The sequence below is a fragment of the Lycium barbarum genome, chromosome 6 (assembly GCF_019175385.1).
Source record: "Lycium barbarum isolate Lr01 chromosome 6, ASM1917538v2, whole genome shotgun sequence".
NCBI lineage: Eukaryota > Viridiplantae > Streptophyta > Magnoliopsida > Solanales > Solanaceae > Lycium > Lycium barbarum.
Genome location: NC_083342.1, coordinates 127,979,888 through 127,997,166, shown reverse-complemented (window position 1 = coordinate 127,997,166; position 17,279 = coordinate 127,979,888). Strand labels below are relative to the sequence as shown.

The following is a 17,279-nucleotide window of genomic DNA, read 5'->3' as shown; positions in this document are numbered from 1 at the left end:
TATTTTAGAATTTTCTTTAATCCTATTCGCAAACTGCTAATTAAGTAACGTATACAAGATGTCTAATTCTCACTAATATTTGGAGGAGAGAATCAATTTGTCCAATTTTTTTAATCCCTTCGTTTCAATTTATATAACTTCATTTGGAATACGAGGGCTCAACTAACTATGTCAATGTGAATTGGACATGAAATTTTTATTTTTTTAAAATAAAATTTTTATATTTATAAACTACATAAAACGTACTCACAATAGTTAACAATTCAAAATATTTAAAAAGTATTTGAGAAAATTATGATAAAAAAAATAGCGTTTGAATCTTCAAATAGTAACTAAGACACATAAACTGAAAACGAAGGGAGTTATTGGTTTTGATAGCTATTCTTCTATTATGTAAACAACAAAATTTTAATTGTGTTTCCAGACACATGAGAGTTGACCAAATCCATCAACAAAATAAAAGTCTTGTCGCCTACTCTATCTCTTAAATTAAACGCAAGAATCAACAAGGTGTAATATGATGGATAGTGTCCCTCCATCCTTAAGTCTTAATTAGAGGTCTGGGGTCGAGTGCTAGGCTGCTAGCTATGAAAAATATCATGTTAGAGAGCGGTTCCCTCTTAATTGAGCCTTATGTGGCGCGAATCTAGATTACTCGGAGTAAACTGATATCGGATACCGGATGAGAAAAAAAAAAAAGGCAAGTGGAAGGAATGGTTGATCATATTTGCAACAGAAGAGTAGAAAGTTGAACAACCTTTGAACAACTAATGCTGCAGGACAAGTGTATATATCTCAATTTTACCAACAAAAAAAAAAAAAAGTGTATATATCTCTAACAAGTTGAACTATAACCTTCAGTCTCAAAATTTGGTGGAGCCAACATATCAGGATATAACACGAGATTCTAAAATTAAACATATATATTTGCTCATTGAATTAAAAATGACAGCATATATGACAAAAATAATTACATTAATTAAGACCTTTCAAATACATATCCAGGCAAAATTGGTAAAAGGAAGTTGGTTAGAGGTAGGCTAGTGGTCCTGTTGCGTGCTAGCTATAATAGGTAATCTGATTAAGAACTTACTAGTAGGATAGTCATAGTTTGAAAGAGAACAAGTGCATGTAAAATGAAATTCCAATATAGCATTCATTGGAGAATTAAACTGGAACTTCTCAAAGGAAAAAATAAGCCAAAAGAAACAGATTTTCCAGAGGTATCAAACTCAGGACTCTTGTCTACAGTTCTCCCACACACATTGACGAAATACTTTCTTTGATTCCAACCTCATAACGAATAAAAAACTCAACAAACAACATAAAAAAAAAAAAAAAAAAAAAAAAAAAAAAAGTTGATTCTGAATTTCGGCAGGAAACAAAAAGTAATCTGGTGTAGAAAAGACCACTATTTGAACAAACTATTTTATGTCACAACTTTGGACCTCTTGAAGAGGGGAAGCAGTTGACTTTGTGAGTTGACTAGGAAAAAAGTACAACGTCATTACTTACGTGTCATGCTTCTTTCATTAATCTTTAATATAGTCTAGTATTTCCACGGTATCCCCCCCCCCCCCTTAAAAAAAAATCGTTTGGTACATGAGATAAAGATAATATATTCAAAATACAATTTGAGATTAACTTTATCCCATATTTGATTTAAAAAAAATATTGTCCACCGAACTACATTTTGATTATGCATTTCTAATGAGTCCGGAACCACAATGACTCAATAAAAAAACCAAGTGAACCAAAATACCCCAACAAAAAAAAAAGTTACAAAACTATCTTTAGCGCAGTATTTAAAGCAGTTTCCGGAGACGGAGCCGTTAACTGCTTTATACTGCGCTAAAGATTTTTTTTTTTTGGTATAGCGCAGTAAAATGCTGTGCTATAGCGAGCACTAAAAAAAATGATAATTTTTTTTTTTTTTTTGCAACACTTAGTGTGTTTTTTCATACTTTGACCAACGATTAGTCGTGTGTCAAGACTCCAAAACGTCAATATTTATATAGAACCTGATATTTTTTTCTGCGTACAATAATATAGGCTCAATATATCAAGGATACGTAGACGTTCGAATCGCCATTTTAGGGGTTGAAAAGGTGCCCGAAGTAAGTTTTGTTTGAAAAAACTTAGTGTTTTTTGGCCAACTTTTTTTTTTTTTGTAACACTTAGTGTTTTTTTCCATACTTTGACCAACAATTAGTCGTGTGTCAAGACTCCAAAACGTCAATATTTTATATAGAATATGATATTTTTTTCTGCGTACAATAATGTAGACTCAATATATCAAGGATACGTAGACGTTCGGATTGTCATTTTAGGGGTTGAAAAGGTGCCCGAAGTAAGTTTTGTTTGAAAAAACTTAGTGTTTTTGGCCAATTTTTTTTTTTTTTTTTTTGTAACACTTAGTGTTTTTTCCATACTTTGACCAACGATTAGTCGTGTGTCAAGATTCCGAAACATCAATATTTTATATAGAACCTGATATTTTTTTCTGCGTACAATAATGTAGGCTCAATATATCGAGGATACGTAAACGTTCGGATCATCATTTTAGGGGTTGAAAAGGTGCCCGAAGTAAGTTGTGTTTGAAAAAACTTAGTGTTTTTTGGCCAATTTTTTTTTTTTTTTTTTGTAACACGTAGTGTTTTTTTCATACTTTGACCAATGATTAGTCGTGTGTCAAGACTCCGAAATATCAATATTTTATATAGAACCTGATATTTTTTTTCTGCGTACAATAATATAGGCTCAATACATTAAGGATACGTAAACATTCGGATCGTCATTTTAGGGGTTGAAAAGGTGCCCGAAGTAAGTTGTGTTTGAAAAAACTTAGTGTTTTTTGGCCAATTTTTTTTTTTTTTTTTTTTTTTTGTAACACGTAGTGTTCTTTTCATACTTTGACCAATGATTAGTCGTGTGTCAAGACTCCGAAATATCAATATTTTATATAGAACCTGATATTTTTTTTCTGCGTACAATAATATAGGCTCAATACATTAAGGATACGTAAACATTCGGATCGTCATTTTAGGGGTTGAAAAGGTGCCCGAAGTAAGTTTTGTTTGAAAACTTTAAGTTTGAGTGTTCTATATACATAGACGTCCATTTTTATTTGAAGACTTGTTGTTATTAGCTTAAATTTTTTTATTTTTAGGGTTTAGATTTAAGTGTGTTATTTTTTAATGTGTAACTTTATTTCGAATATACGCAATTTTTTGCGCTAGGACGTCCAATTTACGCGATTTCTTTTTGCAACATATTCGAAATAAAGTTACGCATTAAAAAATAACACACTTAAGAAACACTTAGTGTCTTTTTCCATAAAAAGATCGCAACATCTTATTTTAATAAATCTTTTTTTTTTGCAACACTTAGAGTTCTCTTTTTCATACTTTGACCAACGATTAGTCGTGTATCAAGACTTAGAACCTGATTTTTTTTTTGTGTACTATAATGTAGGCTCAATACATCAAGGATACATAAGCGTTCGCATCGTCGTTTTAGGGGTTAAAAAAGGTACCCGAAGTAAGTTTTGTTTGAAAACTTTAGGTTTAAGTGTTTTATTTTTTAAGATTTTGATTTAAGCGTGTTATTTTTTAATCAAGACATAACTTTATTTTGAATATAAATCTAATTCAATTTGATAAAAAAGTATTTAAAAAATATAGGGAGAAAAGCTAGTTGTAAAGTGGTCAAACTTTAGATGGTCATAACTTTGCGCTCGGACGTCCGATTTACGCGGGGTTTTTTTTTTATTATTTTGGGTATTTTTCCGAGATCTATGCGGACATTAGACGGTTTGGCCGAGCCGATTTTTAAAAAATCACCTTTTATCCCATTCAATTTTAATTTTCCCCCAAATTGGCGTGAAATTTTCAGTTTTATTTACTTATAATATGATGATACGCAATAGATTTCAGCGTAAAAATTTCGGGGTAATGTAGCTGTGAATGTCAATTTCACTTCTATGGTTTCAATTTTTGAAAATAAAGCTGACTAATTTTCTCGACATATAATGTTGACTAAAATAACCTTACAGTCAAACACTAAATTTTTTCAAACAAAACTTACTTCGGGCACGTTTTCAACCCCTAAAATGACGATCCGAACGTCTACGTATCCTTGATGTATTGAGCCTACATTATTGTACACAGAAAAAAATATCAGGTTCTATATAACATATTGACATTTCGGAGTCTTGGCACACGACTAATCGTTGGTCATAGTATGGAAAAAACACTAAGTGTTGCAAAAAAAAAAAAAAAAGTTTACCAATTTTTTTTTTAGTGCTCGCTATAACGCAGTATTTTACTGCGCTATACGAAAAGAAAAAAAAAATCTTTAGTGCAGTACTCCGTCTCCGTGAACTGCTTTAGCGCAATATTTTACTGCGTTAAAGATAGTTTTATAACTTTTTTTTCGTTGGGGTATTTTAATTCACTTGGTTTTTTATTGAGTCATTTTGATTCCGGACTGCATTTCTAATCCTACTGTCTTTCTTTTATCGACTTTTTTCTTCCATTGTTTTATTCCTTGAAGTCTCTTATTCCAATCCAAACTAATCTTCCACTAAAGAAAAAATATTATATACTTGGATTAACTTTTCTCTTCTTTACCTTTTCTTCCCCTTTCTTGCAATCACTTCCACTATTTCTTTTCATCCTTTTTCTCCCTCCATAATTCCGGCTAAACATCCATCTATATATAATCCTTAGAATATGAATATATAATATTAGAATAATAAGTAAAAAAAAGGCAAGAAAACTAAAAGTCTGAAAGCACCCTTGCAACCGTGAGAGTGGATCAGACTCCACCTTTTATAATGTGCAGTATTTTAATTCAGCTTCCAAAAAAATATATCTATGCAGGGAGGTACACCAAAGAGAGTGATTATCTATTTACAGTAAAGTTCTATTTTAAATGCCTGCGCCAAATATTCTTCTTTGCTTCAATTCTTCTTGATCATCCAAAATCAATTGACCGACATATTTACGCAGAAATAAGTAGGCTAATATAAAATAAAAGACATCAGTACATAAACAAATAATTAGTAAGCTAATAATGAAATTAGATGTCATCCCTCAGATAGCTTGAAATATTTTTTTTTCTCATTTATCTATTAAAAAAAATTCAAAAATACTACTTAAATTATTTTATTTACACATGCCTCTCTTCCTCTTTTTTTCCCCTACTCCTCGTTATCTCTTTCAAAGTTTCTTAGACATCAGGTGAGAATGAAACAAAAAAAAATAACATCAATTGGAAATTATAATAATATACCAAGAATGACATATCAATGAATCACAAAAACAAAATTATGACAAAAATATAATTACATCTACCAAATCAGAGAAATTCAAAAGGACAAACAACATTTGGAAACAATTATTATCAGTCATATATTCTTATCCTCTATACATATATATTAAATCAAGGTATCCAAAGATAGTGATTATCTATTTACCGAAACGTTCCGCTTTGCATACGTGCGCCAAATATACTTCTCTCTTCCTCTTCTTTTTCCTACCTCTCGCTATCTCTTTCAAAAGTTTCTTAGACATCAAGTGTGAGACAAAAAAAGATAATAACATCAATTGAAGACCATAATAATCTACCAAGAACAACATATATATCAATGAATCACAAAAAAATAAAATCAGGATAAATAGAATTACATCTACAAAATTAGAGAAATTAAAAAGAACAAACAACATTTGAAAACAATTATTATCAGGGATGAATATATCAATGAATTACTAAACATAAAATTAGGAGAAATAGAGTGTAACATTTTTAAGTCAAGTATTAAAAAAAAATGGAACAACAACAAAAAAAGAAAGATACCAGTGGAACGGACCTGATGACGCAAAAACAATGACAAAATTAATTGTGAACAAAAGGGGCAATCTGAAGGGGGACGGACAGTGGCCCCTAACTATTTTCGGCCTTTCATCTTCTTTACGCCTGGAATCTGGATATATGGTTACGAATGTTTAGGACTTATGAGTTTTCGTTAATTCCCTTGAATGTGATAACCAATTACAAATAAGAAAATGCTCACAGGAAAACAAATAGGGATATGGGTTGAGAATAATAATAGCATATGGTACCTCTTCGTTTCAATTTATATAGTATAGTTTGACGTGACAAAGTTTAAAAAACAATAAAGAGTTTTGAAATTTATGGTATTAAATAATATGTCATAAATATATGGCTATAAGATTTTTGAAACTTAAGATCTTAAATATGACATACTAACATTTGTGCAGCAACTATAAAAATTTGTCATTAAGAATAAGATGGAAAGTCCACTTAAAGTATTTCCCGCTTTTGAAAAATGACATATTTTTGACAGACTAATCTATATCTATATATAATATAAAGTTAGGCATAGACAAGGTGATGTGACACCTCTCTATGACCTAGAATTATATTTATCTTTTTTTGAATTTTTCCCTTCTCATTTTGCTAAAAAATGTTCAATTAATTAGACTCTTTTTACTTTCTCTTATTAATTAAGATTAAAGTTCATCTTTAATTATTCAATAAATGGATGAAGACCAAGGGTCAGGATGATAGTGGTTAAATGAGGAGAATAGACAATTATGTACACTCATTACAATTTATTTACATTCATTATCATAAATAGTGCATGTGCATCTCTTTGATCCTTTATTCTCTTATTTTAGTCTCACATATATATATATATATATATATATATATATATATATATATATATATATATATATATATATATATTGGCCTTTCAATGGGCTTTTTACTATTGAATATATTAAATTATTACACTTAATATTGCTCCCATTAGAACTCCTAGATGTACGTTACTAATTTTTTTTTAGTTTTTTGGCCCTTTACAAACTTTTTTTTAGTTTTATGACCCTTTTACAAGAGATCTTCATTATTAACACATAAGAGATCTGAAAAGACCATTTTATTCTATTCAAATTGTAGGAGGGCAAGATATCTCATTTTCTAAATTTGTAATTATCAGTATTTACCGCCCTCTTTAGTACCTATGATTATTATAACCTTTAAGACCATGATTTCCATTTTAGTGAAATAAATATGGCTCGTAAGAATTAGCCCCCCTTCGAATCCGCGACTTTATAGGACAAAAAAAAAAGTTGAATCAAACTAACACACAAAAAAAAAAAAACATAAGTAGGTTTCACGCACTAATTTAGTGCGTGAAAGGACCAAACTGTAAAAATAAGAGTTTGGCCATTCACGCACGAAATTCATGCGTGAATGAGCCCAACAAAAGTTGTGCGTGAATTAGTATATTTGTACATTGGTTCAAGTCTACATGGATATGTAACCACATCTTCAATGTGATAAAAAGCTACAAACAATAAATTTTATGGTATATAGCAAAAAGAACGATAATTTCTATATCTACAAACAATTTAATTTTAAATTTTTTATTTTATCTTTAGTGAAATTATTTGTAACTACACAAATATGTATGGCTTGTTTTAGAGTACAAATTTTAAAAATTCCCCTTTCTTTCTTTTTAAAATTTTATGTCCAGAAAAAATGCATCACATAAAATGAGACGGAGGGAGTTGAAATTATTATATATTTTATTGTTCTCGATTACTATATATGATGATAAGCATTCCACGAAAGACTTTTACGACGACATCGTCCATGTTAATTTTTCTTAACCACAACTTGGATCATTTTAGTTGTTGTGTTCAGTAGCTTCGACGAATTAAAATGCTTATAAAGCTATTAATTTAAGGATCAAAGTTGAAATCTTGGAATTCAGCGGTAACGTATTCATATCTTATCACCATCTTCATGCATGCTTAAGTTTCTTAATTATTTTTATACATCAATCAACATTCAAAATTAACTTGATTGAATCGCGTGTCATCATTATCTTTAATCTTCATTAATTATGATAAATACAACAATTACAAGTAAATCTCTCGCTTTAACATTAGGTATAATACTTACGTGACGACATAATTAAATATGTATTGAACTTGTATATGTATATATGCCGAGGCAATGTACCAAAAAAATAATATGCCTAGGCGGATACTAGATACCAAATTCATCTGAACCCGATACTTAACATAGAGAGCAATTTTATGTGTAAAAATTAACTAAAATTATAACAAATAGTAATAAATATGAATCCATAATTTTAAATATATAATGAACTCAATATGAAGAACTTTAAAAATTAAACTCATCAAACTTAAATCCTAAATTTGCCTCCACAATATATATTAATATAAGAGTTGGAGGTTGATGTGGTTAAGAAAAAATGCAGGCTTGTGAATTAGGTGGATATTGAAGATGACTTGGATTTGAAGAAGTTAAGGAAAGGGACCATTTGACACTTATATAGCTTGTTATCACATTGAAGATGTGGTTACATATCCATGTAGACTTGAAGCAATATACAAATATACTAATTCACGCACAACTTTTGTTGGGCTCATTTACGCACGAATTTCGTGCGTGAAAGGCCCATTTTTTTTTTTTTTACAGTTTGGTCCTTTCACGCACTAAATTAGTGCGTGAAACCTACTTATGTTTTTTTTTTTTTGGTGTTAGTTTGGTTCAATTTTTTTTTTGTCCTACAAAAGTCGCGGATTCATCCACTTTGGTATTTGGGGCAAATGAAAAGCCAATAGGTCCAATACTCCGTTCCAAATCGCATGCAATAGTTGGTGAAGTGAAGTTTATATCATGTAAGCCACTCCATATGATCGATTGGCATGACCTCTCATTTTCTTTGGGCGTTTGAAAACAAAATTAGCATTATAAAAAAGATTAACATCCTCAGAAGTTCTATAGAGAGAATAGTTTATAAATTTGGAATACATGTACACCATGTTTTATCAACCAATTCACTAGCTAGTTATCTTCCTCCATATTAAACACAAGGAAAGAGGCAAATACGAGGCTTAGCTTCTATGTCACATAAAACCGAAGTGAGTCACTCTAGTTTATATAGGAGAGAGAGGAGAGAGAGATTGATTTGCAGCCTGAGGCTCAAGTTGCAAGTATGTGTGCATTATATTTCTTTTTTCTTCACGTACTTCACAAGAAAATAGAAATAATCTGACTGAATAACAATAATCTAATAATCAAATGTGTGACATTTGGATTAATTATGACCTTTTGACTATTGAATTTTTCTTAAAATTAAAGTTCCGTGTTGAGAGTTGATGAGAAAAAAATATAAAGTTTTAAGATGATTTTAATGGTGTCAATTTTTTTTAGGAAATGGCACGAACTTATCCGAATTACATCACGCCGTGTTAAAAATATCTTTCGGGCATCCGACAAATTAATATTAGAGTGGATGATTAAGTGAGAGTAGTGGCTCACATATTTATGACCATGAAGAACTAACAAAGAGATCCAAAGTGATGTCATGGAATGAGCCGATTTAGTGTCACTGGCCACAGTTAGAACCTTGAAGGCAAACAATGAGAGACCCACAAGCTTTGGTCACCATAAATATTTAGGTGATATTAATGTCACAAAATATATTTATACACAAGGCTATAGATCTTGATGAAAGAAACTACATACGAGATGTAAAGATATTCGAAGATTGAGAATCAAAGTCATTATTATGAAAATGACTTCATCGAACATAACAAGTAAGTTAAAAAAAGTTGTTTTATTTAATTAGTGACATATACCGGTCATGTATCCTAAGAGGGAAGTTCTCAAATCTGTTAAGCACGCCAGATTTCCCCAAATCGAAAAAAAAGGTCTAATCTTGAATCCTTTTTTGGAATACCAATTTTATACTCCCTCCATTCCAAAATAAGTGTCACTTTAAGAATCCAAGACAAAAATTGACAAGTATTTCTAACTATGTCTGTAGCATTAAATAAATAATCTTCTTTAATATTGCTCAACTATTAAAAAAAAAAATCTAATAAATAGGGATAGTTTAGTAAACTCCTATTATATTTATTAATGGGAAAAAGGTCAAATATACCCCTCTACTTTAGTTTATTGGTTAAATTTGCCCTCAGTCAAAGTAGGCAAATATACCCCTCTGTTAGCCAAAGTATACATATATACCCTTTGAATGGATGAAAATCTCAAATCAGCCAAAATTATCCAATTTCAATTAAAATTATCCGATCCGTCTATTATAACCCGACCCGTGACCCCATCTCCTCTCCCTCACTGTTGCTTTCTCCATAGCTATCATTGCTGGCGAACTCGTGACACCGGAGCTCCGGCCACTATCACCCAGGAAGAAACACTCATTCTTGAAATATACAGTGTTGATAACATTTTTAAGCATAGTGGGAGAGGAGAAATTTTTGCCTGATATATAAGACACGTAATATTTAGAGGTACTTATTTTTTTTTCTTTCTGATCTTTCAATATTGCTGTGCATTTCTTTTAATGTACAAGCTGAATTATTTTGGTTATATTACTTTTTCAAATCCTAGCATTGTCTTTGCTAGCTTTTTTTTTATTTCTTATGTTTTCCTAAATCAATATGAATGATATATTAAACAGATTCTTCGGATGATAGCTGTATCTTTTAGAAGCCTTGGTCCTAGTGCTAAGTTCTATCTTGCAGGTGCAGTTTCTGATCTATGTACCTCTGGGAGAGCATGGTAATCATTTATTTCGTCTTGCATTGTGAAGATGTGGGTGCCATTTGCTAAAATGATGTGATAGTGGTCGGAGCTCGCCGGCCATGATGGCTATGGAGCAAGCGGGAGAGGAGATGGGGTCGCGGGTCGGGTTATAATAGACGGATCGGATAAGTTTAATTGAAATTGGATAATTTGACTGATTTGGGATTTCCATCCATCCAAGAGGTATATGTGTATATTTTGGTTAACAGAGGGGTATATTTGCATACTTTGATTAACCGAGAATAAATTTAACGAATAAACTACATTAGAGGGGTATATTACTTTTTCTCTTTCTTTTTAATTTGGGTCCCAATAATAAAGATTGAAAAAAACCAAACAAAAGGAAAAGTTGGATTCTTACCTTGTCAAACGAACAAAACGATCACTCTCTATTATGTGGCCATTGTAGTTTCCGCCACCCCAAAGGCCTCTCACTCAAAGTGCCAAACCCCACTTTTCACTTTGATAAATTTCCCACACACACACTGTACATCTCTTTTCTCTTCACTCTTTAGCATCAACAATGGAGAGTTTAGCACTTCACTCTCCATCAGCGACCACTTCCTTCTCTCGTCTCTCTTTCCACCACCTCCGATCACGCCCCTCTTCCATTTCCATCCGATCATCTCCTTCCATTTCAAGATTCAATATTTCCTGTTCAAGATTCAATCTTTTTCACCCCAAACCTTTCCATTTCAATCCCCTTTCAAAGCCCACTTCAAGAAATCAACAATCTCCAAAACCCATCAATGCTTCCTCAGATAAGGAAGTAATTCCCATAGATGTCAACCCCCCAAAACCCCAAGGTGCAAAGCTCATTCCTTTAATCATTTCTGTTTCAATTGGTCTTATTGTTCGTTTCTTTGTTCCAAAACCACCTGAAGTTACAGCTCAAGCATGGCAATTGCTCTCCATTTTCCTTTCCACTATTGCTGGTTTGGTCTTAAGTCCATTGCCAGTAGGGGCATGGGCTTTTCTTGGACTTACAACTTCAGTTTTAACCAAGACTCTAACTTTTTCAAGTGCATTTAGTGCTTTTACTAATGAAGTTATTTGGTTAATTGTGATTTCTTTCTTTTTCGCCCGTGGGTTTGTTAAGACTGGTTTAGGAGATCGAATTGCGACATATTTTGTTAAGTGGTTAGGTAAGAGTACTCTTGGTTTGTCATATGGATTGGCTTTAAGTGAGGCTTTGATTGCACCTGCAATGCCTAGCACTACTGCAAGAGCTGGTGGGGTGTTTTTGCCTATTATTAAGTCTCTCTCACTTTCCTCGGGAAGTAAACCGAATGATCCCTCCTCCAAGAAGCTCGGGTCTTACTTGATCCAATCTCAATTTCAGGTTTGCCTTTGCTTTTGCCTCCTATAGATATGTGTATGTGTGTGTCACTGAGCTAGATGCATTTTAATGAGCTGTAAAGCATACTCTGTGGATACATGAATTGGTATGGATGAAATGATCCTGATTACGGAGTAATTCGATTTATATACACCAATGTTGGAAATTCAATTCAAGCTATCAGGTTATTTAAAAGCCAAATAGGTTATTGTCTAAGGTGACATTGAGTTTGCAACCTGGAAAATAAGGTTATTAGCCTGCTACAATAGGTTAACCTATTAAACTATATTGATAGGGTTAACAAATCTTTGCAATGTACGTGTGTATAATTTAAATCTATTATGGGACGGATAAATTTCTAAGCAGCTATGCTGGATTGAGAATGTGTCTCATTGTCTATAACAAAATGGTTAAATTTCAATTTATTCTCATAACTTTTCTTGATCAAAAATAACGTGTCTCATTTGTTGAGAGTCGTTCTCAAGAAAGAGTTTCGCTGACCATGAAGAAATTTGCAATTACTGATTCTAAGATTGCAACGGATTTATGTTTGAGATCTTTTTCTGAATACTTCAGTATTTACAACTGAAGACATTATGCATTTGATCTAGTATTACTATATTTCCTGGTTGTGCATCCACCTCTTTCAGGAATACATAATATATATGGGGTCAGTATTGCATATGAGGTGATTCCAGTCCTTCTAGTTTAGATGAGCAGTTTCCTTCTGTTGGATAAGCATTTGTTATGGAATTGTTCATTCTATAAGTTATAAGTCGAATACCAGTAGTTGCGTGGTTACCACCCAAGGTTATGCCTAGTGGTCAATGAAGTGGGAGGATAACCATGAGAAACCAAGTTCGAATCCTTGTGGAGGCAAAACACTAGGTGAATTCTTCACATCTCCCTAAGCCTTAAGTCTTGGTGGGCAAAGTTATCCGGTACTTGTGATGGTGGGAGGTAGCAGGTATTCAGTGGAATAGTCGAGGTGCGGACAAGCTGGCATGAACACCATCGTCATTAAAAGAATAATAGTTGTGTGGTTAAAATCACTATAAATGTGGCCGAGATATTTCATGTACTATGTCAAGCTCATATAGCTATCGGATGTTAAATTGCTTTAATTAGATCACTATGTAATGATTTAGTGTCTGTACTCCGTGTTTCTTTGAAGTTACTTTGTTTTATAGCTGGTGAAATTTGTATTGACAGTACTGCAAGCATCTCGTTTTTAACAGAAGACTAATCAGTAATACTCCTCCCTCCCATTGTTTATTTTGGCTGATTTAGTAACTCGGTTAAATATTTTGGTCTGTGCTATACTTTATGCAACATTAAAGTTTCTTGAAGATGAATTACTTTGCATCATTGTGCCATCACTTAAGATAGCCATCCACTTACGGATTGCTTTTCTGTGGTGCATGACAGTGTGCAGGTAACTCAAGTGCTCTTTTCCTAACTGCTGCAGCTCAAAATCTACTCTGCCTCAAGCTAGCTGAGGAACTTGGGGTTGTAATCGCAAACCCATGGGTGTCTTGGTTCAAGGCTGCTAGTTTACCTGCATTTATTTCTCTATTGGCTACTCCATTCATCTTATACAAGCTTTATCCTCCTGAAACCAAAGATACACCAGAAGCCCCCGCTATGGCAGCTAAAAAACTGAGTCTTATGGGTCCCGTTACAAAAAATGAATGGGTGATGATTGGCACAATGCTTCTTGCAGTGACTCTGTGGGTTTGTGGGTAGGTACCGTTTCACAACTGATGTTGATAGGCGTAACTTCTGTTTAGAACTTTTAAGTGTTGTGCGCTGCCTCTTTGTGATGTTGATTTCAGCAATAGCAAATTGTTACATGGTAGAAAGTAGTGCATTTCTACACGAAAAGAATGAGGCTGCAGAGAGGCATTTGGGAGTCTATAATAATGGTTACCCCCTCTCTGTTTTTCCATCTATTTCTTCTTCTTTTTTTCTTTACACCAATATGCTGCACTAAAACCACCATTCTTCTTGAAACCTTTCTTCTCAAGGGACCATGTGTATTTTCTCTGATATGAGACTTCCGAAAGTTAGTTGGAAGCTTCTGCAGCATGTACAAATTACAGGGTAGAAAGTTGTACAGGGAGAGATTCTTAAGAGAGAATAAAGGGATAGGAGTTTTTTTTTCCAAGAGACTGCTTGAAAGAATTTATTGAGTGGAATTGTTATTCCGACTTCAAAACCAACTTCTTGCGTTAGTGGATTTAAAAAAGATTTACGTGGAGATCTGTTTGGGTTCACAGTGCCACCATTGTATTTAAGCTCATTCCTCACTAGAATATTCTTCCAAACCCCTCCCCTTTTCTTGCTAAATTTTATTTCAATTTTACAGAAAGAACTTAGTAGAAAAAAGATTAGTTGTCTCTTGGGCGTCTACATGTTTTTCCATAATATGTTATCATTGGCTACAGTGTGTATGACTTTGTGTGTGGGCAGTGTGTTTGTGGTGGTCTTGATGTATTTAATTTCTAAAACAATGACTTCTATATTGTTCTCAGGGACGCTCTTGGTATTGCGAGCGTTGTTGCTGCAATGCTCGGCTTATCAATCCTCTTGCTGTTGGGAGTGCTCGATTGGGATGACTGTTTAAGTGAAAAATCAGCATGGGATACTTTGGCTTGGTTTGCAGTCCTAGTTGGCATGGCTAGCCAGTTGACAAACCTTGGTATTGTTGGTTGGATGTCTAGTTGTGTAGCTAAATCCCTGCAGGCTTTATCATTGAGCTGGCCAGCTGCATTCGGTGTTCTTCAAGCATCATACTTTTGTATCCACTACTTATTTGCAAGTCAAACAGGCCATGTGGGAGCATTATACTCTGCATTCCTTGCTATGCATTTGGCATCTGGAGTGCCTGGTATATTGGCGGCTTTGGCTTTAGCTTACAACACAAATCTATTTGGTGCTTTGACGCATTATAGCAGTGGTCAGGCTGCTGTCTACTTTGGAGGTATGTAACTCTTTTCTAGGCTCTTTAATTGGCACATTCAGTTTTTTTCTTATAGAAGCATTGTTAGTTACTTCTTCAGTGACCAGATGAAAGTTGTTTATTTTTCATTTAAGTAATATTGGAAATTTGGAATTAATTGGTAGATATATGAGCATTGCATTTTAACCCCGTTGCTTGGCAGTCTTTTTTTCCTTCTATATTTTTGGATCTTGGACTGATTATTGTTTTGTTGCTTGTATGACAGCTGGTTATGTAGATCTCCCGGATGTCTTCAAAATGGGATTTGTAATGGCACTCGTCAATGCCATTATATGGGGAGTCGTTGGGACATTTTGGTGGAAGTTCTTGGGTCTATACTGATTCTAGTTTTTGGCTTAAGTAGATTTTTTTCCCATCTATACACGCCCTTTGCGTTGTGGCATTTTTAGCAACGACCTCAAAATCATTGACTCCTCGCGGAAGTACAATCTCTATATCAGTGTTCAGCATTTCTCCATTGTAATATTCTTAAAACATGTGAAGAAAAAAGCTGTATTTTTTGCAGCCACTATTTAGGAGCAAATGTGATTCAAAGTTATCTCCTTTTTTCCTCTTTTTTTTTCCTTGTGTGAATGAGGTACTAGTGGATCTCTCTAGCTACTGTCTGCTACTCTTTTTGCTCCTTTATTTTATTTAATACTTTCTGGCCTCCTAAGAAGTTTTATGGTTGTGAATAGTCTATCCATTTTTTTGGTTTCTGCAATGCTTGCTGCTAGAATAGCTGCACAAGTAGTTGAATGTCACAAAGGAGTGTTGTCTTTTTGCTTTTACTGTGTCTACTTCATAATTGCTTCAAAGTCTACCAAGTAATGTACGAGTATAAATCTAGTTGAAGAGTGCTATGTTGCTACATGGGAGCATATATGAAACTCTGTACTGTATTATTCTGTCTTAATTGCTTCTGGATTGTGTATTGATGGCTCTCTAGCTTCTCTTTAGTGTAAATATTGTTGGGATAGTGGCGTATGGACTTGTCCTTAAAAGGAGATCGAAGAGACTTTTTAGTCGACTTAGTTTTCAAACTTTTTGTGGTTGGGCAGTCCTTATCCTAAAGCCGATAAACCTGTTTCTTGAATAATCGGACTTCCATTTTCTTATACAGAAGGAGATTCAATAGCAGCCGCATCCTGGAGAACAACTTATTGACATACCCTTGATGCAGTATTCCTTATGATGTGGGGCGAGTCTATTTTCATGTGCCTTTTCTTTTCCACCTTCATTTCCAGTACTTTCATTTTGCATAGCCACATGATCTAATACATTATTGTCTATCCTGAAACAAAGCATGATGCATGCCATTACATTTGTAATGATAAGCATATGCAAGTCAAATGCCCTTTGAGATGTCACAATAAGTCTACCATGGAGTTCACACAAACTAACATACTTGTAGGTAAGTACGTGGTGACAGACATTAGAACCGACATATTAAATGCGCCCCAAAAATAGAATCGACTTATTCAAAAAATGAATGCACAACTGGCAAACTAGATGGTCCCAAACCACCCAAGTTGTTGTCTGTTGCCCTTGGGAAATCCAGTAAAGTTGGAATAGCTCAAATTGTCTTCAACCAACATTGCACTACCTAGAAAATAAGAGTTGGCTTCACATCCCAGCTTGAACCTTATGCATGCATCTCAAAATTCACTTACACATCATGAATTTTCTACTGGAACATTCATTGAGCAAGAGGCATTATCTTCTGCCATTGGAGATAGAAACATTGAGCGTTCTGTAGTAGCAGTTGGTGATACGAGCAGCATAGCTCCAAGACCAATCTCATTAGGAGGAATATTTTTGTTCTTCTCACAAATCATAATATTTTCGTTATTGGCAGATATAACTTCAATGTCTGGTACATGTAGAATGTGATAAAGTTTCCTTTGGAGTCTTTCAACAGGTGACAAAATATGTTGTCTAAAACGCTTTAATTTTTCTTCTTCTTGGGACATTGTCAGGATTCCAGAGAGGATCTTTATCGCTTCTCCTTACAAAAGGTGAACGTTAGTGCACACAAAAAAATAAGGTATCAATACAATAGATCTTTTTTTTTTTTTTTTTTTTGGTGGTTTAAGCTTTTATTATTTGTATGGTTATGGTATGGTAAGACTGCTCAGTTCATATCTTCATTGAAAATCCAAATCACCTGAAATTTGTCAATGTTGGTTCATTGTGTAAAAGAAAGTAAGTGGTTGAAGCTTAGCGGTGACCCTATGATTAATGGCCTATGAGCTAGAAAGAAAC

General features: G+C 33.6%; 1 protein-coding gene across 1 annotated transcript; it reads left to right on the top strand.

The window, feature by feature from the left end:
* Window positions 1–11,055: 11,055 nt before the first annotated feature.
* On the top strand, window positions 11,056–15,573 carry LOC132598815 (dicarboxylate transporter 2.1, chloroplastic). The gene is made up of 4 exons (XM_060311918.1): window positions 11,056–12,016; window positions 13,442–13,755; window positions 14,548–14,996; window positions 15,241–15,573. Exons 1-4 carry the CDS (start codon window positions 11,198–11,200, stop codon window positions 15,354–15,356), a joined length of 1,698 nt encoding a protein of 565 aa, XP_060167901.1. The 5' UTR covers window positions 11,056–11,197; the 3' UTR covers window positions 15,357–15,573.
* The last annotated feature ends 1,706 nt before the right edge of the window (window positions 15,574–17,279 follow it).

What these genes read in the sequence shown, in the direction of transcription:
- LOC132598815 (XM_060311918.1), top strand. Translation starts at nt 11,198, where the DNA reads ATGGAGAGTTTAGCACTTCACTCTCCATCAGCGACCACTTCCTTCTCT. An exon ending in TGATCCAATCTCAATTTCAG is followed by an intron (nt 12,017 to 13,441) that starts GTTTGCCTTTGC and finishes GGTGCATGACAG; the next exon opens with TGTGCAGGTAACTCAAGTGC. An exon ending in GGCTGCTGTCTACTTTGGAG is followed by an intron (nt 14,997 to 15,240) that starts GTATGTAACTCT and finishes CTTGTATGACAG; the next exon opens with CTGGTTATGTAGATCTCCCG.